Source organism: Papio anubis, chromosome 2 (genome assembly GCF_008728515.1).
Source record: "Papio anubis isolate 15944 chromosome 2, Panubis1.0, whole genome shotgun sequence".
NCBI classification, from domain to species: Eukaryota; Metazoa; Chordata; class Mammalia; order Primates; family Cercopithecidae; genus Papio; species Papio anubis.
The window spans coordinates 107043399-107067665 of NC_044977.1; the positions used below are offsets into that span (position 1 = coordinate 107043399).

Here is a 24267-nt window from a genome sequence, read left to right on the forward strand (position 1 = left end):
ACGTGTAATTAGCGTTTCTGCCCAAGGGCTCTGATGCAGGAAGATGGGAGCCCAGAGAGCGCACCTGGGTCAACCAGGCAGAAGGAAGTCAAGCATTTACACCACCAGAAGAGTGTGGGTCTGAGTCTGGGTCTGTGAGGCTGAACATCTGGGTCTGGGTCTGTGAGGCTGAACGTCTGAATGTCCAGCTCTGAGTCTGTTCTGCTGCATGAACTATTAACACCACAACCCCTACCTTCTGTGTGACATCCCCAATAAATTCAGACCCTGGGGTTGGTGGCAGGTAGAACTTGACTTCCTCTTGTTTCTCTTCCTGCTCCTTCTTGATGTTTATCTTTACTGGCTCAGAGAGGCTGAGGATGTCCACCTCCTCCTCATTCTCGGGTTCCCTTTTCTGGAACTGCTGCAGGTCCTCCAGTTTGCGGCAGAGGTTGTCCGCAGAGGAGAACGATGATGGGCACTCTAAATGAAAGCGAGCAGTGTTAAGACAGCTGTGGGGCCAACGGAAGAGGAGTTTCCATCTCCAAGAGACCCATGGTCTGAGGAAGGGGGAAAAGCATCAGCGGAGCTGACCTTCTTTCCAGTTCTAACATTCTATGGATCTATAATAATGACAACTAGTAATTCATGAGGGAGAAAGGCACAGACAGGCATCTTGTGTGTCATCTATGTAAAGCAACTGCCATCTAAGACAAAAGAGTACAGAATTCTCACTTTTACCACCAAATACCAGGCCCCCCCCCTCCCTCTGAGTATTAAGGACCGACCTGATTTTTCTACATCTCAAATTTGGAAAATTTAGAAATGCAGAGTGAAGAAAATAAAAAGAATCACCCCTATTCTCACTGCTCAGAGAGCAGGACTGTTAACATTTCAATGTATATTATGGGTCCAGTTTCTAATAAGGCGATTTATACAAAGCCTAATCAGGAGTGTGAGGACCTTAAGGCCAGGTCTAGGGCACTAGTGCCCTTCCACTTTCTGGATGAGTGTGTGAGGTCCACACCAGGTACAAGATTTAAGGGCACCCAGCTTCTGCCCTTTGGTTTTACTGACTGGGCTCTAACGAGCTCCAGCTGCTCCTCAAGTTATGCTGGATGGCGCTATATCCTGAAAAACCCATTGTTAAGTTGAAAATATCATTTTTTGACTTAGGATATTTTCAACTTACGATGGCCTTATCTGGATGCAATCCCATCAGAAGTCAAGGCCTGTGCTGATGCCTACAGCTTTCAGACCACTGTAAAGTCACAAAATCAAATCACAGGTCAAACCACTGTAGGTCAGGGGCTGTTTGTAATCAGACAGATTAACAGGAAACCTAGTACATGCAAGTACTGTACTTTCCACACACTGTCAGTGAAGCCTGGGGAACATTAATACGGTCTCTGCTCTCCGAGTAGCTTAGACAGTGAAGTCAGACAAGCCCTCATGCTGCTGATATAAAGCGCTGCAGGAGATGAGAGGAGAGGCCATCCTGCATTAGGCTCTCAAGAAGCTTAATGGCAAAAACGGGACTTGCCCTTTTTTTTTGGACACAGTCTTGTGCTGTCACCCAAGCTGGAGAGCAGTGGCATGATTACAGCTCGCTGCAGCCTCAGCCTCTTGGACTCAAACAATCCTCCCGCCTCAGCTTCCCGAGTACCTGGGACTACAGGCGTGCACCACCATGCCCAGCTAATTTTTGCATTTTTTGTAGAGACAAAGTTTCACCGTGTTGTCCAGGCTAGTCTTGAACTCCTGGGCTCAAACAGTCCTCCTGCCTCAGCCTCCCAAAGTGGGAGGCCACTGAGCCTGGCCCTAAGTCTTAAAGGAACCCCACCTCTGTGCTCCAGGTTTCCTTGGACAGGGAGGCAGAGCTTCTGTTTTTCTACATAAATGGGGCTGGGGGCAGAGAACAACCTTTCTTTTTATTTTATTGAGACAGGGTCTGGCTCTGTTGCCCAGGCTGGAGTGCAGTGGCGTGCTCATGGCTCACGGCAGCCTCAACCCGGGCTCAAGTGATCCCTCTCATCTTAGTCACCCAAGTAGCCGGGACTACAGGCAAGTTACCACACCCAGCTAATTTTTGTATTTTTTGTACGGACAAGGTCCTGCTATGTTGCCTTGGCTGGTCTCAAACTCCTGGAGGCTTAAGCAATCTTGACTTCTCAAAGTGCTGGGATTACAAGCGTAAGCCACTGTGCCCGGCCCAACCCTTCTTATTCTTGGAGGTGAAACTCAAAATGCTTCTTCTCCCTACATATCTTTAATCCCTTGGTCCTATATCCCATGGCCCTGCAGCAGTGGTCTGTTTTTGTTGTTGCTGGTTTTTTTTTTTGAGACAGAGTCTTGCTCTGTAGCCCAGGCTGGAGTACAGTGGTGCAATCTCAGCTCACTGCAACCTCTGCCTCCCTGGTTCAAGCAATTTTCCTGCCTCAGCCTCCCAAGTAGCTGGGACCACAGGCGGGCAGCCACCACGCCCGGCTAATTTTTCGTATTTTTAGTAGAGACGGGGTTTCACTGTGTTAGCCAGGATGGTCTTGAACTCCTGACCTCGTGATCCGCCCGCCCCAGCCTCCCAAAGTGCTGGGATTACAGGCGTGAGCCACCGCGCCTGGCCCAGTAGTTTTTTTTTTTTTAATCATAAAACAATTCATTTCACCTGCAACATTACTAGTTTTCACAAGTGCCTCCCACACTGGGTGGCGGCCTCCAAGCTGGGTTTGGAGATAAAGTAACAGATGAGACACAGGCCTCATCTTCACAGAAGGAGCACAGACTTGTCTGGGGCATGGGGGGGTCCTTAAGGTCACAAAAGATGGGCAGGCTGCTTCGATCTGCAGGAAAGGAGATGGATCAGGAGTCTTCAAAGAAGAAATGATGCCGAGCAGGGACTCCGGAGTGAACAGTGTGAGCCTGCTGCATGGCAAGGGCTGGAACGTTTGTGGCTGGGGCACAACACTTGAGATACCTGGGTACCAACAGCTCCACGGGGACTGCATGGTCCCAGGGAGGACATGGCAGGAGGTAGGAAATGCTCTTGTTCTCTATAGCACCTCTTCCAAATCCTCACCTCTCTCTAAGTGAATGCCCCCAGGCTGCCAGGTGCTCTGGGCCGTGCCACTGAAGGCTTACCAGGCTCACTGTCGATCTGGGTCAGCACATCCTCGATGGAGTCCCCGTCATTCCTCAGGCTCTCAGGGTCTGGTGGGGTGTAGCCATGACAGCGGCACCAGTGAGCAATGTGCTTGGTTTTGAGGGGAGTCAGGTGGTGAAATCTCGGATTCTTCTCCAGGATTTCTTGTAAGACTTTTCGCATTGTCATTGCTCTTTGCCACTTAAAAAAAATTTTTTTTGGAACCATAATCAAATGCTTCCACTTAACACAACTACGTTATCATGCAATCATAAATCACCATCCTAACTTAACCTATTAGAATTTTTTTTTTTTTTTAAGAAAAAACACCTGATTGTGTTACTCCCCACTTAAAAAAAGGAGAACTTCTACCGGCTCCCTAATGCTTATAACTAAAACAGCAACTCCTAGGTTTGGCCCTTAAAGATACTCACCTGGTCTCAACCTAGGACCTCCCACTTCCCCTCCTACCCCAACTTTCCCTAAACCGACCACAGCACCTTCCCACTGTAAGGACTCAATACGCAAGTTCATTTAAAATTCTGAAACTCAGGAAAAAAGTTAGAAACTGTGAGGGATGTTTCTACCAGTGAAGGAAAAGAAGGCAGGCCTGAAAGTTGGCTGGATACAGGTCTTTGAAAAATGAGACTTTTTTAACTGAAGAAAATCTTCTGCATCAAATATTTCAACAAAATATGCTGCAATCTGTATCTCTGTTCCCTAAGAAAAGGTTTCTGCAGGCAGCCAGAATGAACAGGCAGACGTGGGTTACCTCAGCGGCTCTCCTTTTTCCAATGTTCCAGCCGTAGTACTGCTCCACAGACTTTGCAGAAAAGCAGCTGGCATCTTCACCTAGAATGCACATACCCAGCAAATCCTGAATAAAGCTCTTACGATTCCAATCACGTATCATTTGCTGGAGGCAAGCCAGTCACTTCTTCAGACCTCTTTATTGCATGTATGTTCCTTACTGGGCAAGATGCAGCCTAACACAGGAGGGCGTCTCCTCAGAAGAGAAGGCGTCCTGTCGTGTGTACTCAAAGCAACACACCTTCTTGGGAACTTGGCTTCTTTGGTGGAGAAGGTAATCACTGCCACAGGCTATTGAAGTCTGTGGGACTGGCGCTCCACTAGGAGCCCTGGACCTGCCATTAACTCACAAGGTGGCCATGGTAGATGGTGTCTCACTTTGTTGCCCACAAATCTCAGCTCACTGCAACCTCTGCCTCCCGGTTTCAAGCGATTCTCATGCCTCAGCCTCCCGAGTAGCTGGGACTACAGGCATGCACCACCATGCCTGGCTAATTTTTGTATTTTTAGTAGAGATGGGGTTTCACCATGTTGACCAGGCAGGTCTCAAAGTCCTGACCTCAGGTGATCTGCCCACCTCAACCTCCCAAAGTGCTGGGATTACAGGCGTGAGCCACTGCAACCAGCTTGGTTTTCTTATCTATAAACTGAGAAAGCTGGGAAGATAGTATCTGAACTACCTTCCGGCTCTTGTATTCTGTATTTTTAAGGAGAGAGAAAACTGTGTGTGTGTGTGTGTGTATATGTGTATGTATGTGTGTGTGTATATATGTGTATATATACATATATATGCGTGTGTGTGTATACACGTATATATATACATGTATATATATACACATATACACACACACACACACACACACGTATATATGAGAGAGATTTTTTGTTTGAATTTCTTCTGTCAGGCTGGGAAACTGTCATCAAAAGTTTATTCTGAGATACATCAAAATGATCCCCCAAACTTTACCTTAGAAAGAGAGACTACTGCTTTGCTATTACAGTTGGAAAAAATAAGTAGGTGGTCTGTACCTGGCGTACGTGTTCAGAGCCCTACAAATCTGAGTGGCGTGGAGGCTGCCCCTGGCTTCCCTTTGAGTGTGCATAGTGGTCTTGCCCATGAGCATGCTCCTGTGTCCGCAGGCTGCTGGCCCCTCAGCAAGGGCTACTGATTCTGTCAAAACAACTGGGGCTAAGCAGCAATTTACTCAATCTAGCTAACGATGGGAGTGACACAGCACACCACTTTGGGAGGTCTTAAAAACTGCGTTTCTACAGTGTGCAATACTGGGTTTCAGAGGAAAGATGAATGGTCTTAGAGTCAAACAGAACCAGGTTTGTATCCTGTTTCACCACCCATGGCTCTGTGATCTCAAGCAAGTTATTCAACCCTGTTTATCCTCAGTTTCCTCATCTGTAAATGCAGATGACACCAGCTACCACACAGGAGGCTGGGATTATATGAGACAGTGAACGTACCCAGCCTGCACAGGACCTGGTACACTGCAGGCAAACACTAAATGCTTTCCTCACTCATAAACGCCAAATGCTAATACAGAGTTTTAACTGCATACAAAACAATTTATGATTTACACATGAAAAATGTAAAACATTCCTTCTAAAGAACAACACAGTAAAAAGAATAAAAAACTAACTGCATATGAATTCTAAAACCCTTGCAAATGAGCTGTATCTCTAGCTGAAACCTTATAAGGTAACTGCCATTATCAATATTAATTTACAAACCCAAGTGATTTCAGTTGACTCAATACCTTAAATTCACGGCTTTAAAAAATGCACCCCTATATTCAGTGTAATTGTCTTACTTTTTGCAGTGATTAATGGAATCTTCTTTACTACTGCTGTTAAGAGTTGCTGGATAGTCTCTAAATGGTCTATCCTGAGAGGGATAAAAAAAAAATAAGGCAATAAATTAAATACATGTAGCAGTTTCTATAGCCATATATATGCCATATACTTAATGGATATATTCCATTCTGAGGGAATTATAATGTAAAAACATCATACTAACATGTCTTTCCTTCCATAGATTACCTTCTTTGTAAAGGAAAGGTGTTCTATGCTTAAAAAGAAAATGTCAAGACTAAATAAGATCCCAGGAATGGAAGATTATGCGCATATTACAGTTAATCTACACCTTAAAATTAAATAGCAATATAATCTTTTTGCAATGTGACTGCTACTAGGGGAGAAAAATTCTGTATGCCCATCTTAGGGTTATTACAGTTCACGCCTCCATCTACCATATTAAAGGGCTAAGTTTCTATTGTCCCCAGCAGTTTGAGATACTTAAAAGTAGCTGGTCAGAAGTGGCTTCCTGATTTAGAAATTACGAAACCTCAGAAAGCATTTTAGAAGAAGCAAAGAGTGTGTATAGCCCATGAAGAGGCAGCTAAGATTAGGCAGGCGTGTGGACACCCAGTCACAAAGCACGTATACACCTGAGTGATGGCAACAGGAGAAATTTTGTGCCCAGGGGCTCAGCAGAGAAAGCCCACGTTGGCAACCTCAACTGAAGGGAGGTCTAATCCCATCTGAGGCTTCTAAGGCTACAAATCAAGTGCCACCTCCAGTCACATCACTGTATAAAATGATGACCCTCAGCTGTGCATCACTTGTCCACTACACAGGCACAGACAGTTCCTCCCATCAAGGGCTTACAGCTACACACACAACTCTGCACATACTCAGCTGTCACAGGTGTGACAAACACCCAAAGCGGAATTCCTTTAGGAAAGATTGGAAGAATTACTTAATGACATAGTTTCCCAGCTCAGAACTTTCTTCTGTTTTCACTGCTGTCTGACCCTCCTGAGAGAGGCAGCTCGGCCCAGGTGTTTCTGGTTCAGTCTTCACTACAAGGCAAGAGCAACAAAGAGGCAACTGTTAGGGGTTAGCAGTGGAAGGACATGTGCAGGCACAAACAAAGCTCCTGCAGTGAAGCTCAGCAAGGAAACTGCCACTCCAGCTGTTGTGGGGACACAGCCAGGGGACTGAGATGGCTCCTATCATCCCAGGGTCATCAGACAAGGGAAGAACTGTTAGCCTGGGTCTCAGGGGGGACAACTCCAGCCTCATGACAGGGCGGGGGCAATAAAATGGCTCGTCAGATATTTCTTAAAGGGCCACCCATACTGCTGTGTAAGATCCCTCACCCCCTCCCCACACATGTGATTTAACAATGCTACATTGAAGTACAATGCTGGTTTGTTCTAAGTTCTAATATTGTGACCTTTCCAATATCATCTCTCCAGCTAGTTTATCAACTTTCAGCATTATCTTAGCGTTCTGAGACATAAGGCAGAAAGCAAAAATCAGATCGCCTGTGCTTGGACACTGATGTTATCAATGTCAGCGTGTTGCTCTAATCCACCGTGCTATCCCGATCTACTCTTGTGGGCAGAAATGTCTCCCACTGCCAGCTCGCCAAAGTCTGGCCCCTACCTAAACCTCCTTTACCACAACTATACTCCCCAAATGAGTCCCTCTAACTTGCCACTTCTCCAAAGGGGAAGCTGAGTCTTTGTCTCTCCTGTGCCCTTAATCTGGCATACCCCTTGACTCCCCACAGCTAAAAAACCTCTACTCTTTTAAAGTCCAGGTTATAATCCATGGTCAATATAAAGTCTTGCCCTTCTCCACACCCCCTGCCAACCCTGATCAGACATCCCAAACTGCAATATTTCAGCAATCATTTCCCTGGCCACATGTCTTGTGTTTATCAATGATTGCTTGCTGTCTACAGCAATTCTTTTCAACCTTATTATAAATTTATTAAAGGGTAGAAATGATCCTTTATACATCTCTGTGTTTCCCTCAATGTTAAGTCTACCATATGAGTATTTAGGACACATTTGCCAAGTGGTTGATTTGCAAATGCTGAAAATTCAAAAGATTCAGATTATGGTAATGTCCTGCATAAAACTTCTGGACATCAGAAGAGAACGTGAACGACAACAAAAAAGATAAACAACAAAACTTCTGGACAAGAACTCTATGAGATCCTATGTACCTTTTGCAACAGCTGCTGGGGCAGAGCTGGGGACAACTGGAGTTGGGGCAGCTACAGGCAGAATGGCAGGTGGCTTGCTGGTAGAAAATGACTGAACCACTAATGGGAGAAAAGGAGGGAGGGATATAATAAATACAGAGATTATTTTTAATGAAGGTGATCTAACTCCCAGGTGATAACCCCACATGAGACGAACAGCACACAGACAACTTGAGGACAACAGGAATTGCAAAGTCCCTTTTTACTAGTGGGTGATTATTAGGTATGAGGGTAACTGAGGTATATCTTCAACTGTAGAAACAGGAGCCTGTCACTAAACTAAGAAAGTAACAAGCCAGGCCAGGCACGGTGGCTCACGCCTGTAATCCCAGTACTTTGGGGGGCAGGTGGATCTTCTGAGGTCAGGAGTTCAAGACCAGATTGGGCAACATGGTGAAACCCCGTCTTTACTAAAAAATACAAAAATTAGCCAGCTACTCAGGAGACTGAGGCATGAGAACTGCTTGAACCCAGGAGGCGGAGGTTGCAGTGAGCCGAGATCTTGCCACTGCACTCCACCCTTGGCGACAGAGCAAAACTCTGTTTCAAAAAAAAAAAGAAAGGAAAACAACAATCCAATTAATGTAAATTCTTATAAACACTTAAAATATTCCCCCTTCAACTCAACTTTAGATAAGGGCAGCTATTTAGAAGCCAACGAACATTTGGGTTTTGAGTCCCGGCGTTGGAGCCCTAGCATTCAAGGTGCAGGAAGTACCGTGATAGCTGAAGGGTGGCTGTACATGGGCAGAGCAGTCACCACCTGGTAAATGCTGAGATACGTGGAAGCGGCCACAGCACAGAGGCCCGTGGGCAAGGCACTCACCTTTATTCACAGGCATCAGGATCGTCTGCACCCCTCCAGACGTGTTTACGCTGAGTGGTTTGAGCTGGCTGGGAATCGTCAGGACTGCCTGCTGGGGACTGGCTTGGCTGGAGTGAATCTTTAACAGTCCTAGAACAAATTAGAAGACAAGGCCACGTTGAAGGTCAGGTGCTTCGGGAAAGTCCCTTATCCTCTGTGCCACCCATATTTTGTCATGGAGGAAGTTACCTTCCAGTAAACAAAAGAGCGAGAAGCAGGAGGCAACAGATGCTGTGGATTTCACAATAAAACATCGGCATGACAATAATTGTTTATTTATTTACTTTTTGAGATGGAGTCTCGCTGTGTCGCCCAGGCTGACACGATCTTGGCTTACTGCAACCTCTGCCTCCCAGGTTCAAGCGATTTTCCTGCCTTGGCCTCCCAAAGTGCTAGGATTACAGACATGAGCCACCGTGCCCAGCCCCTATTTATTTTTATTTTTAGAGACAGGCTGTCGCCCAGGTTGAAAAGTGCAATAGTACGATCATAGCTCATTGTAACCTTGAACTCCTGGGCTCAAGCGATCCTCCTGTCTCAGCTTCCAGAGTAGCTGGGACTACAGGCATGCCATGACACACAGCTAATTTTTAATTTGTTTCTGTAGAGATGGGGTCTTGCTTTGTTGCCCAGGCTAGTCTTGAAACTCCTGGCCTCGGGCGATTCTCCCACCACGGCTTCCCAAAGCACTGGGACTTTTTTTTTTTTTTTGAGTCAGATCTCGCTCTGTCGCCCAGGCTGGAGTGCAACGGTGCCATCTTGGCTCACTGCAACCTCCATCTCCAAGGTTCAAGCAATTCTCCTGCCTAGGCCTCCTGAGTAGCTGGGATTACAGGCATGTGCCACCACGCCCAGCTAATTTTTGTATTTTTAGTAGAGACGGGGTTTCACCATGTTGGCCAGGCTGGTCTCGAACTCCTACCCTCAAGTGATCCACTCACCTCAGCCTCTCAGCTGGGATTACAGGCATGAGCCACCGCGCCTGGCCAGCAATGGGATTATAGATGTGAAGCACTGTGCCTGGCCATAATGATTGAAAGTATCCTTGTACCACAACCATGAAGTAACATATTTTTGCTAGTAAAAAGGATAAAAAGTCACCCAAAATCCTACCGCAGGGATAATCAATACTAATGTTTTCAGATAGTACTCTTCCATGTTTGTTTTCTATGACAATTTGTTTTGCACATAGCTCTGATGTGTACAAAATTTTGGATTTTGTACACAGTTCTAGATATAAAATTCTGTGTTTTGATGTCAAACATTGTCATTATCCTACTTAAAAACCTATGCTGGCTCCTGACTGCCTAAAACATATTTCCAAAATTAGCTTCAAGCATTCAAGGTCCATTTTAATCTGGTCCCAATGTATGCGCATCTCCATCCCACTGTCCCTACGTATCTAGTATGTCCATCTGTCTACACACCACACCTCATCATTTCCTAGCTCTGTGCAGCCCTTGTTTTTCAAACATCAGATGTTCTCTATGGTTTTAGAAAGGATCACTTTCTCTCATTTTATTTTAAAGGTGATTTCCATATTCCCATTTCCATGTAAAACTGTTCTAGGCATTCAGAGGGCCACTTAAAAAATCACAAAGGGCCTTTACTGTGAAGGAGTATACAAGGCACAAACAATACAAACACGTTTTAAGAAATACTTAAAAACAGTGGTCAGGCATGGTGGCTCACGCCTGTAATCCCAGCACCTTGGGAGGGTGAGGCAGCTGGACCACCTGAGGTCAGGAGTTCGAGACCAGCCTGGCCAACATGGTGAAACCCTGTCTCTACCAAAAATACAAAAAAAATAGCCGGGCATGATGGCAGGCACCTGTAAAACAAGCTACTTGGGAGGCTGAAGCAGGAAAACCACTTGAACTCGGGAGGCGGAGGTTTCAGTAAGCCGAGATCACACCACTGCACTCCAGCCTGGGCAATAAGAGCAGAAACTCCGTCGCGGAAAAAAAAAAAAAAAAACCCAGCATCAGGAGCTAAAGATACTTTAAGGCACCGGAAAGCAGCTGGTCTGAGCTAAGGAAAGGAATAATCTTAAATACTTTCTAGAACAGGCCTTAAATAAACAAAATCTTTCTTTGGAATAGAAGAGTGTTAAATCAGTCAGGTAGTAATACTTCCTGAGACATGATGTTGAGGAGTTTAACAACGATCTGAAGTTTCCGTGTTTTTATGCATGCTGACCAGCTGACAAGTTAAAAAGTACTAAAAGGCTTATATAAACATAGCCAACCCTCATTCCACCTCCCTATTTTCATCTAGTTCCCTGCTAGTATCTACTTTAATCCTTTTTGGTTCTTTTTATTCATATTTATCTCAGTATATGTAAAAGAATGTGTAGGGCCAGGTGCAGTGGCTTACACCTGTAACCCCAGCACTTTGGGAGGCCAAGAAGGGAGGACTGGTTGAGACCAGGAGTTTGAGACCAGCCTAGGCAACAAAGCAAGACCCCGTCTCTAAAAAAAAACAAACAAAATTAGTCCCGTGTAGTGGCATGCCCCTGTAATGCCAGCCACTTGGGAGGCTGAGATGGGAGGACAGCCTGAACCCAGGAGTTCAGAGGCTACAATGAGCTATGATCACGCCCCTGCACTCCAGCCTGGATAACAGAGCAAGACCCTGCTCTAACAATAAAATAAAAATAATTTTAAAAGGAATGTATTCATTATAGGCCTTGATTCATCAATTTTTAATTTTACCTACTGATTTACTATTAGGGTAGTTGGTTTTGTTTTTTTGTTTTGCTTTGTTTTGTTTTTTTGTTGAGACACTGTCTTGCTGTCACCCAGGCTGGAGTGCAGTGATGCGAGTGATCATGGCTCACTGCAACCTCGACCTCCTAGGGTCAAGTGATCCTCCCACCTCAGCCTCCCGAGTAGCTGGGACTACAGGCACAACTACCACACCCAGCTAATTTTTTTTTTTAAGAGAGGGGGTCTTGCAGCATTGCCCAGGCTTGTCTCAAACTCCCAGCCTCAAGCGATCCGCTTGCCTTGGCCTCCCAAACTGCTGAGATTACAGTTGTAAGCCACAGCACCTGGCCCCTAGATGGGGTCTTCAGTGGCTTCCCCCAGAGTCAAAGTCAAATCTAGCCCCTAGATGGGGCCCAGAAAAGGTATAAAAAGTTCCCCCTTTAAGGCACTTATATACCCTTTCTTCCCTATACAGATATTCTCTTACAATGGTTGATTGGAGTTTTTTACTTTGGCATGGTATGAAAGTCACAGGCACTCAGCAGAAACTGTACCTCTCTTGTGATGCTGGGCAGTGGCAGTGAGCCACAGTTCCCGGCCAGTCATGCATTTTTTTCCATTTAGAATATTTTCACCTTACGGCCAGGTGTGGTGGCTCATGCCTGTAATCCCAGCACTTTCGGAGGCCAAAGTAGGCAGATCATGAGGTCAGGAGATGAAGACCATCCTGGCTAACACTGGAACCCTGTCTCTACTACAACTACAAAAAATTAGCTGGGCATGGTGGCAGGTGCCTGTAGTCCCAGCTACTTGGGAGGCTGAGGCAGGAGAATGGTGTGAACCCGGGAGGCAGAGCTTGCAGTAAGCCAAGATCGCACCACTGCACTCCAGCCTGGGTGACAGAGCGCGACTCCGTCTCAAAAAAAAAAAAAAAATATTTTCACCTTACAACAGCTGACTGGGACTAACCCCATCCCATATTTCAGGAATGTCTTTGGAGAGGGTACACAGGAAATACATTTCAAACTTTGCCTGTCAGAAATAGTTTTACTCTCACTCTGTAATGATCTCCTTAACTAGAGAATTCTAGACTAAAAGTAATGTTCTTGCATTTTGAAAAGCAGTAGTATGCTAGCTTCTAGCACTGCCACTGAGAAGCTCAATGATAATGTAATTTCTGAAATTTTCAATTTCTTTACCCTGTGCCTTTTGAAACTGGCAGTTCATGCTCTTCACTTCTGGGAAAGATCCTTGTCTGGCCAGAGCTCCCTAATACATCACTAAATTTTCTTTCTTAGTATCTACTTCCTGGTCCATTCCCTGCTTCCACCTCGTGCCCCAGAGCTTACTGTCAATACTACACCAATGATCCTGTTAAAAGGTAAGGCAGATCATATTCCACCTTAGCTTAAAACCCTTCAGTGGCTTCCCCCAGAGTCAAAGTTCCAACACCCCACACAGGCCCTGTGTGCTCTGATGGAATCTTCTCGTGCTCTCTCCCTTGCTCATGCAGCTTCTGTCCCAACGAGACCTTGTTTAACGCAGTTTATGATGCACACAAAAAACTTAATTGAAAAACTGCTAGTTATAAGTAGGAAACAGTTTGATCCTTTTATGAAAATGTGGGCTGGGTGCAGTGGCTCACGCCTGTAATCCTAGCACTTTGGGAGGCCGAGGCGGGTGGATCACCTGAGGTCGGGAGTTCGAGACCAGCCTGATCAACATGGTGAAACCCCATCTCTACTAAAAATACAAAAATCAGTGGGATGTGGTGGCACATGCCTGTAATCCCAGCTACTCAAGAGGCTGACACAGGAGAATCGCTGGAACTCAGAAGGCAGAGGTTGCAGTGAGCCAAGATTGTTTCACTGCATTCCAGCCTGGGCGACGAGAACAAAATTCCGTCTCAAAAAAAGAAAGAAAGAAAATGTGATACGGAAAGTTCTAGCAGCAGCAGCATCTTAGGAAACTAGAATTTACAGCAGGGAGACTTCATCTACTACATGCCAAAAACATGATCAGAAAAGAGACAAGGGAAGGGCATTCATTATTATAATAATTCCTTTTATTTCTACAAGTTCTACTCCAGTGTCCAACACAGGGCCTCAAATAAAACATTCAGTTAGTAGAGAACAAGCACTCCCTATACTAGAAGTTGGTCAATTTTAACAGGGAGGTAGAAATCAAGAGAAAAATATAATCAGCCTTAATTTTTTGTTCTCTATCCAAAAAACAAGACACGAGGGGCTTGGTGTGGAGCCACATATGAATGAAGTAATAATAGTAATAACAACATCCACAGCCTCTAATCCAAAGGCAGTAAGGGGTGTGTCTGCACGTGTGTGTGCATGCGTGCGTGTGTGTGTATCTCGGTGATATTCAGTTTTTCCGGTAGACCAGTGCCAGCCGTATGCTGGCTGGTATCAATCTGCAACAAGATAACAGAGTAGAAACTTTAACAGTTTGATAGTGCTGCGACATTTTAATTATATTTTACAGAAGTATCTATCTGTACCAGATCGTAGAAAAACAAAACCAAAACTGATCATTCAAGTTTGAGAAGCAAAGCCGTATATATTATCAGCTTTCTGGCAGCTGAGACAGTATGATGTAATCAAACACATCAATATTCTATGGCAAAACACACAAATATTCACATTAAATAATATAAACATGCTGTCAATGGAGGTCCAATTGTGCCCCAAAATTAGTTATAAAAAATAAAATCTCTGGCCAGGCACGGTGGCTCATGCCTGTAATCCCAGCACTTTGGGAGGCCGAGGCAGGTGGATCACCTGAGGTCAGGAGTTCAAGACCAGCCTGGCCAACCTGGTAAAACCCTGTCTCTACAAAAATTAGCCAGGCATGATGGCAGGTGCCTTTAATGCCAGCTACTCGAGAAGCTGAGGCAGGAGAATTGCTTGAATCCGGGAGGCAGAGATTGCAGTGAGCCGAGATCATGCCACTGCACTCCAGCCTGGGCGACAGAGCAAGACTCCATCAAAATAATAATAATAATAATAATAATAATAATATAATACAATACAATATAATCTTGCAGCCATAAAAAAGAATGAGTTCATGTCCTTTGCAGGGATATGGATGAAGCTGGAAACCATCATTCTCATCAGCAAACTAACACAAGAACAGAAAACCAAATACCACATGTTCTCACTCGTAAGTGGGAACTGAACAATGAGAACAGTTGGACACAGGGAGGGGAATATCACATACCGGGGCCTGTCGGGGGGTGCGGGGCAAGGGGAGGGACAGCATTAGGACAAATATCTAATGTATGCAGGGCTTAAAACCTACATGATGGGTTGACAGGTGCAGCAAACCACCATGGCACACGTACACTTATGTAACAAACCTGGACGTTCTGCACATGCATCCCAGAACTTAAAGTAAAATTTAAAAAAATAAAATCTTTGGTTTTCACAGCTTTTGGGATTTTAGAATTGCAGATAAAGGATTATGGACTAACAACAAAAACGATGACACACGATAATGGCAGAGGCAATTGTTTATATAATGGCCACTATACACCAGACAGTATTCTAAGCACAGATATATTATATATTACTAACCCATTTAAACCTCTCGACCTCATGAAGTAGGTATTATTATCAATCTCATTTACAGCTGAGAAACTGAAGCAAATCACTTCCACTAGCCCATCTGGTCTCAGGACGCGTGCTCTCTGTTACTCAGAAGCAAAAGGTACACTTTTCTGAGGCCCTCTAGTGCAGGCACAAAGACACCATAGCTCTTACCGGATCTCCAGCCTATCATTCTAACACTAGCCAACATAATAACTAATGTTAAAAATTATGACTTGGAGTCTCCAAGGCTAAGATATATTTTATGTACTTTGTTTATGAAAGCAAAGAAAGCTATACATTTTTTTTTTTTTTTTTTTGAGACGGAGTCTCGCTCTGTCGCCCAGGCTGGAGTGCAGTGGCCGGATCTCAGCTCACTGCAAGCTCCGCCTCCTGGGTTTACGCCATTCTCCTGCCTCAGCCTCCCGAGTAGCTGGGACTACAGGCGCCCGCCACCTCGCCCGGCTAGTTTTTTGTATTTTTTAGTAGAGACGGGGTTTCACCGTGTTAGCCAGGATGGTCTCGATCTTCTGACCTCGTGATCCGCCCGTCTCGGCATCCCAAAGTGCTGGGATTACAGGCTTGAGCCACCGCGCCCGGCCAAAGCTATACATTTTATAGTGAATTCTATTCAACACTGATTATAGGAAAAAAGAAATTAGTACTTTAAGGAAAGCAAACTCTTGGCTCTCTGCAAAATTACATTATAAAAAAAGCTAAAATACCTAGTAGGGTTCTGCGTGGCTAAGGTTTTCTTATATCATTCAAAAATTCAAATAGTAACTTTCAAATGATAATTTTAAGTCTCAGACAAAATCTGATATGTAGATTTTTAAACAAAAATAATTTATCTAAAAAGTAGCTGTTCAAAAAATGCTGCTGGATTAATTACTTTTAACAATTTATTATACAAAATATTGCTTAAGACCCTCCAAAAAATAGCTGGGCACAGTGGCTCACGCCTATAGTCCCAGCACTTTGGGAGGCCGAGGGGGGCGGATCACCTGAGCTCAGGAGTTCGAGACCAGCCTGGACAACATGGTGAAACCCCATCTCTACCAAAAACACAAAATATTAGCTGGGTGTGATGTGTGCCTGTGGTCCCAGACACTCAAGAGGCTCAGGTGGGAGGATGGCTTGAGCCTGGAAGACAGAGGTTGCAGTGAGTCAAGAAACTGTGATATTGCACTCTAGCTTTGGCAACAGAGTGAGACGCTATCTCAAACAAACAAACAAACAAACAAGATCCTCCAAAAATATTCTAGCCCTATGACAGAAAAGAGAGAGAAATAATATCACAATGAAACTCACCTGATACTGTGGCTTTCCCAGAGATGGGGTTTGGTGTGGGCACGAGGGACGTGGCGCTGACGACGGTGGGGGTGGCAGCCTTGCAGGTTCCCACGGTGGTCTGGCTCACACACACTTGCGGCTGCCCAGAAGTTTTCGTTACAGAACTGACCGTAGATGAAGACATGGGAGCCATTCCCTCAGACTACTCACCCATGGTGCCAGAAACAACACAATTCAGGAAGGAAGTAGAGTGAGTGACTAAGAGCAGTGATGGCCACACAGCACACACACTAAGTGTCATCTATTAGGTGTTAGTGACTACTTAGTAAATGCCATACCATTTAAAAAAGATTACTTCTGTAGTTCAATGGTTCCTGTACTTTTACATTTCATGGACCAAGAAAATTTAAAAAACGTAAAACAAGGAAGTATCATAGGGTGATCATATTTTTAAAATTCACCACCTATTATATCCCTTTATATATATATATATATATATTTTTTTGAGACAGAGTCTCGCTCTGTCACCCAGGCTGGAGTGCAGTGGCGCGATCTCCTCTCACTGCAAGCTCCACTGCCTCCTGGGTTCACGCCATTCTCCTACCTCAGCCTCCCTAGAAGCTGGGACTACAGGTACCCGCCACCACGCCCGGCTAATTTTTTTGTATTTTTTTTAGTAGAGATAGGGTTTCACTGTGTTCGCCAGGATGGTCTCGATCTCCTGACCTCGTGATCCGCCCGCCTCAGCCTCCCAAAGTGCTGGGATTACAGGCGTGAGCCACTGCGCCTGGCCTATATCCCTTTATAAAAGGCAATTTCATCACCAAAAAATTAGGAGGACATATTCTCAGAATATACACATGGACTAAAAATGAGCTTTATTAAGAATACGTGACAATGTTTAAAGTCTGTCACTTCATTAAACAAACATCTACTGCATGGCCGGCATAATGGTTAAGTGCTAAGGCTCTGAGATAAAAGCTACCACGGAAACAGTCACCTAAGTATGATGATGCTATGGCAAGCACAGGCAAATGTCACCAATACAACCAAGAAGAAAGGTACTGCTTCTGCCTAGGAATAGAAAGGGGAGGGTACAGGAAACAGCTTCAGGTAAAACATCAGGCACTTTAGGGGAATCTTCCAGATTCAAGACAGAGAAAGGGAGAGATGCCAGGGTTTCTTGGCAAAGGAGAGTATGTAGAAAGTTGGTGAGGCATGAAAGAACACTGTATGTTCAAGGAACTGCAAAGCACAGTGGTATGACTCGTGAAGAGGCACAGGAGGAGAAGCAGCAGCTGCAGGAGATGAAGCTTGAGAAGTCAAGTCACATCATTCAAGTCTGTGGGCTTCCAAGACAGCTGAGAGATGGTTTTTCAATAAATGTTTCTAGGCCAACTGGATATTTACATAAAAAAGAATAAAGTTTGGTGTCTGCCTCACACCATGTACAAAAATTAATTCGAGTGGCTGGGCATGGTGGCTTATGCCTATGGGAGGCCAAGGCGGATGAATCACGAGGTCAGGAGATCAAGACCATCCTGGCTAACACCGTGAAACCTCATGTCTACTAAAAATACAAAAAAAAAAAAAAAATTAGCTGGGCATGGTGGTGGGTGCCTGTAGTCCCAGCTACTTGCGAGGCTGACGCAGGAGAATCGCTTCAATTCGGGAGGCAGAGGTTGCAGTGAGCTGAAATCGTACCACTGCACTCCAGCCTGGGCGACAGAATGAGACTCCATCGCAAAAAAAAAAAAAAAAAAAAAAAAATTAACCCAAATGAATCTGAAACCTAAATATAAGAGCTAAATGTATAAAACTCTTAGAAGAAAACACAGGCTTGAATTTTGTGGCTTTGGATTAGGCAAAGGTTTTTCAGATGTGACATCAAAAGAACAAGCAATAAAAGAAAAATAGGTAAATTGGGACTTTTATTAAAACTTGTGCTGGGAAAACTGGATATCTTTATGCAGAAGAATGTAACTAGACCACCTAGCTCTCACTATGCAATCAAAATGGATTAAAGACTTAAATCTAAGACATCAAACTATGAAACTACTACAAGAAAACATTAGGGAAACTCTCCAGGACATTGGTTTGGGCAAAGATTTCTTGAGCAATACCTCAAAAGCACAGGCAACCAAAACAAAAATGTATAAATGGGATCACATCAAGTTAAAAAGCTTCTGCACAGCAAAGAAAACAATTAACAAAGACACAACCCACAGAATGGGAGGAAATACTGGCCAACTACATACACATCTGACAAAGGATTAATAATCAGAATATACAAGAAGCTCAAACAACTCTATAGAAAAAAGTCAAATAATCTCATTTGAAAATGGGCAACAGATCTGAACAGACATTTCTCAAAAGAAGACACATAAATGGCCCAACAGGCAAATAAAAAAATGTTCAACATCATTAATTGCCACAGAAACACAAATCAGAATTATAATGAGAAATCATCCCACCCAGTTAAAATGGCTTTCATCCAAAAGACAGGCTGGTGAGGATATGGAGAAGAGGGAACCCTCGTGCACTGCTGGTGGGAATGTAAGTTAGCACAACCACGATAGAGAACATACAGAGGGTCCTCAAGAGACTGAAAATAGAAATACCATATGATCCACATCCCACTGCTAGGTATGTACCCAAAAGAAAGGAGATTAGTATACGAAGAGCTATCTGCACTCCCATGTTTATTACAGCACTATTCACAACAGCCAAGATTTGGAATCAACCTAAGTGTCCACCACCAGGTGAATGATAAAGAAAATGTGATAAAGATACATGATGCAATATTATTCAGCCATAAGAAAGAATGAAATCCTGTCATTTGCAACATGGATAGAACTGGAGGACATTATGTTAAGTGAAATAAGCCAGGCACAGAAAAATACATTTCACATGTTCTCACTCATGTGTGGGAGCTAACAATGAAAACAACTGAACTCATGAAGACAGAGAAGAATGGTGGTTACCAGAAGGTGGGAAGGGCAGCAGCAGGGAGGGAGGAAGTGGGGATGGTTAATGGGTACAAAAATATAGTTAGAAGGGATGAGTAAGATCTAGTATTTGATGGCACAACAGGGTGACCAAAATTCGCAATAATTTCTTATATATTTTACAGTAACAAAGAGCAGAATTGGTTTTAAAAAAAGATAAATGCTTGAAGTGACAGATATCCCAATGACCCCGATGAGGTTATTACGTGCTGTACGCCTGCATCAAAACATCACGTGTACCCTGTGAATATCTACACTGATTACAGACCCATCATAATTGACATTTTTTTAAAAAAGGAATGAAAACCAAAATTAGAAACTTTTGTTTTTAATTAGCTGGGCACAGTGGTGGGCATGGTTTAATTAGCTGGGCATGGTTCAATACTATCAGTAAGTGAAAAGACAGCTCAGCAAATCTGGTAAGAGACAAATCTAGAATACATAAAGCACTCCTATACCTCAATGATTAAAAGACAACCAACTAAAAAATGGGCAAAGGATGTAAATGGATAAAAGATATAAAAATAGCCAGTAAATACATGAAAAGATGCTCAATATCATTAACTATCAGGGAACTGCAAATCAAAACCACAGTGAGACACTAGTTTACACCCACTACAATGGCTATAATGAAAAAAAAAAAAAAGGACAAGAACAAGTTTGGGTGAGTTTGTGGAAAAACTGGAACCCTCGTATATTGCTGGTGGAAATCTAAAATGATGTAGCCACTTGGGAAAACAGTTTAGCAGTTCCAGAAAATGTTACCGTACGCTGGGAGCAGTGGCTCACGCCTGTAATCCCAGCACTTTGGGAGGCTGAGGCAGGCGGATCATGAGGTCAGGAGATCAAGACCACTCTGGCCAACACGGTGAAACCCTGTCTCTACTAAAATACAAAAAATTAGCCAGACGTGGTGGTGTGCGCCTGTAGTCCCAGCTACTCAGGAGGCTGAGGCAGGGGAATTGTTTGAACCCGGGAGATGGAGGTTGCAGTAAGCTGAGATCTTGCCACTGCACTCCAGCCTGGCGACAAGAGCAAGACTCCATCTCAAAAAAAAAAAAAAAAAAGAGTTACCATATAATCCAGCAATTCCCTCCCTGGGTATACAGCCAAGAGAAATAGAAATGTGTTTATACAAAAATCTGTAGACAAATATTCACCACAGCATTATTCAAAAAGTAGAAAATAATTCCAGTGCCCATCAACTGATGAATGGGTAAACAAAATATGGTATATCCATCAAACTGGGTATTATCCAGCCACGAAAAGGAAGGAGTACTGATGCAAGTCACAACATGGATGAACTCTGAAAAGTAACACTAGGCACCAGAAGAGATCCAAAAGGGCATGTTCTATGACTCCCTTTATACGCAATGTCTAAAATAGGCAAATCCAGAGAAAGAAAGTAGGTCAGCGGTTGCCTAGAACTACAGAAGGTGGAATGGGCGTGAGTGCTGATGGGTACTGGGCTTCTTTTTGGGATAAAATATTCTGGGATTAGATGATGGTAATGAGAGCTGCACAACCATGTGAATGGTAACAAGCACTACTGAACTGTATACTACAAAATGGGGACTTCTATGGTATGTGAATATTTCTTTTTTTTTTTTTTTTAAAAAAAGCAATAGTTCAGTATTTTAAAAAGGCCCACTGGTGTGCCTACTGGACATCTTCCGTGTATTTATACCACCTTCATGTTTCATTAGGATTCTCTACTGACGTGCTATTTCTCACCTGTTGTGCAGGACCATTTGCTGAGAGGGCCACAGCTGGGGAAGTGGCAGTTGTGATAACCCCTCCTGCTACTCTCAGCATTGTGGTTCCAGGCTTTGAGAGCTGTGAGGTGGCTGGCACAGTCTTCAAGGTGCTATCGGATATTTTCATTAGAGATGCCTGTCCTCCATGAGCTGCCTGCAGAAACAAAAGGGGCAGAAATAATCATGTTGCCTGGGATAATAGATATAACTCATTCCTTACTGACAGTTGAGATATGCCCCAAGAATTGGAGACCAGCCAGGAAAGTCTTACCAATCGAACCCACATGAGGTGTTTATGCACCTTTCTAACAAGCTCCAAATTTTATGACCTCTCACTTATAAATATCCCTTTACCCCAATATAGAACAAGTAAAGAAATGCAATTGCAAGTTACTATTTGGCAGCAGTGTCTTCAAAGATAATAGGCCACTTGTTTTCAAAATAATTGATTACAACGTACTCTTAAATGTACGTATAATCTTTAAACGTGAAAATCCACCCTAGACGGGGCCAGATTTAAATGGGTAAGTGAATGGTCTTCTAAATTAGATATAGGCTTAGCATTTTAGTACTGGAGAACCACTTACAAATTATGTATTTCTTATTTTTTTTTTTTTGGGCTGGAGTGCAGTGGCGCAATCTTGGCTTACTGCAACCTCTGCCTCCCCGGTTCAAGCAATTCTCCTGCCTCAGCCTCCGGAGTTGCTGGGACTACAGGTGCACGCCACCATGCCCAGCTAATTTTTGTATTTTTAGTAGAGACAGGGTTTCACCATGCTGGCCAGGATGGCCTTGATCTCTTAACCTCGTGGTCCACCCGCCTCAGCCTCCAAAGAGTGCTGGGATTACAGGCATTAGCCACCAGACCTGGCCTTTAATTTTTTTTTTTTTTTGGTAGAGACAAGGTGTCCCTATGTCACCTAGGCTGGTCTCAAATTCCTGGGCTTAAGTGATCCTCCTGCCTCAGACCTTCAAGGTACTGGGATTACAGGCATGAGCTACAGTGCCTGAACCAGGGAATGTTTTAAGAGTGATAGAACTGGGCCGGGCGCGGTGGCTCATGCCTATAATCCAGCAGTTTGGGAGGCTGAGGCGGGCGAACTACCTGAGGTCGGGAGTTTGAGACCAGCCTGACCAACATGGAGAAACCCCATCTCTACTAAAAATACAAAATTAGCCGGGGGTGGTGGCGCATGCCTGTAATTCCAGCTACCTGGAGGCTAAGGCAGGAGAATCGCTCGAACCTGGGAGGCGGAGGTTTGCGGTGAGCCGAGATCGTGCCATTGCACTCCAGTCTGGGCAACAAGAGCGAAACTTCGCCTCAGGAAAAAAAAAAAAAAAAAAAAAAAGAGTGATAGAACTATCCTGTATCTTGATTGCGATAGTGGTTGCATGAGTATAAAACTCATTGAACAGTATACTTATGATTTATGCATTATTTTGTTATATCTTAAAGGATGCGGGGCTGAAAGGAAAAAGCATTTAAAGCTTTGAATTTTCTTGAGCCTGGTTTGGGTTGTTTCCACAGGTTTTAATAAGAAGTACTGTTGGGATGGTTAATTCTATGTCAACTTGAGTGGGCTGGGGGATGCCCAGATACCTGATAAAATATTATTTCTGGAAGAGACCAGCATCTGAATCACTAGACAGAGTAAAGAAGATCCGCCCTTGCCAACGTGGGCAGACATCATCCAATCTGTCAAGGACCTGAATAGAACAAAAAGGCGGACAATGGGCGAATTCTCTCTCTCTTCCTAAGCTGAGACATCAATCTTCTCTTACCCTTAGACATCAGAGCTCCTGGTTCTCAGGCCTTCAGACTCCAGGACTTAATGCCAGTGTGCCCCTCACTCCCATCCCCGCCAGTTCTCAGGCCTTTGTAATCAGACTGTATCACACCACTAGCTGTCCTGCTCTCCAGCCTGCTAACAGCATGTCGTGGGACTCCTTGGTCTCCATAATCACATGAGCCAATTCCCGTAATACATTTCCTCTTAGTATCTATATATTATATTTGTTCTGTTTCTCTGGGGAACCCTAATAAAATTGTCATTTGTATTAACAGCTAAAATCATCCATAATTTATTTGGATTTTTTTGACCGAAGAATTTAGAAGAGTATTTTAATTTTCAAGTTTTTTGGTTGTTATTGATTTGACTTTTTTATTGAGTAACAGCATGAAGCACATTGGATGCTACTTTTGAAATATGCTAAGAGATTCTCTTTGCGGCGAAGTATATAATCAATTTGTTAACGTTCCATAGACATACCAGCAAAATGTGTATTCTGTGTCTCCATGATACAGAATTAAGCCTGTTAGTAGTGTTATTCCAATACAAATCCTTTATAATAAAAAGGATTTATCCACTTGATTAGCTAAATGCTGACAGACATGTTAAAATTCTTCTCTGTGACTGTAGTTTTATCAAATTCTCCTCATATTCTTAATAGTCTTTGCACTTTATGTATTTTGCTGCCACAGAGTTCACTGCATAAACATTTCTGCCATTTTATCTTCACTGTGGACAGCAATACTCCTCTCAGCACCAAATCCAAAAAAAACAGAAAAGGCATAAATAAATAAATAAATGTATTCTCCTGGTTGTGTTCAAGAAGTAGTTGAGGAGTCCAATAGTGGACAAGCAACTATGAAAAACAGACAAGAAACTGCAGAAGAAAGCCTCGCCAAGTGATAAAAGCCTTACGCAGGACATGCCAGGAGAATCTGCCACAGAAGCGTGGAAAAATGCTAGATATGCTCCACATCTGGTGATGGCAGAAACTTGAGGCAACTAGAAGGGTGATGTGTTGGGTACTGCAGCAAGAGCAGCCAGTTCTATTCAGTTTCCAGTACTCTCCATGCCCTGCACCCCCTGCTTCCTCCTTCCTGCGGTGCTTGCTGTGTTGGTTTGAGATATATCCCCATATGTAGTTGGAAAAGGGAAGAGTATTTTAACAGCTCTTTCAAGTACTGTTGTTACTCTTCTCTGATGCTACACTAAAGCTCAACTAGTGGAAGTTTCCTCAAGTTTAGTTG

General features: G+C 43.8%; 1 protein-coding gene across 7 annotated transcripts in view; it reads right to left on the reverse strand.

Moving 5' to 3' along the window:
• Positions 1-24267, reverse strand: part of YEATS2 (YEATS domain containing 2) — a 109870-nt gene that overhangs the window by 4552 nt on the left and 81051 nt on the right. For 6 of the 7 annotated variants that reach the window (XM_021934613.2, XM_009201271.3, XM_021934612.2 and 3 more), the window contains exons 20-28: positions 21208-21384; positions 16484-16667; positions 8824-8952; positions 7959-8057; positions 6699-6801; positions 5752-5825; positions 3891-3970; positions 3118-3319; positions 236-462 (exon numbers count right to left, since the gene is read on the reverse strand). In XM_021934613.2, the coding sequence (XP_021790305.1) occupies positions 236-462; positions 3118-3319; positions 3891-3970; positions 5752-5825; positions 6699-6801; positions 7959-8057; positions 8824-8952; positions 16484-16667; positions 21208-21384 (1275 nt within the window). Of the gene's footprint in view, positions 1-235; positions 463-3117; positions 3320-3890; positions 3971-5751; positions 5826-6698; positions 6802-7958; positions 8058-8823; positions 8953-13620; positions 13999-16483; positions 16668-21207; positions 21385-24267 lie in introns of those variants that run through there. The other variant, XM_021934614.2, reaches the window with a different exon arrangement.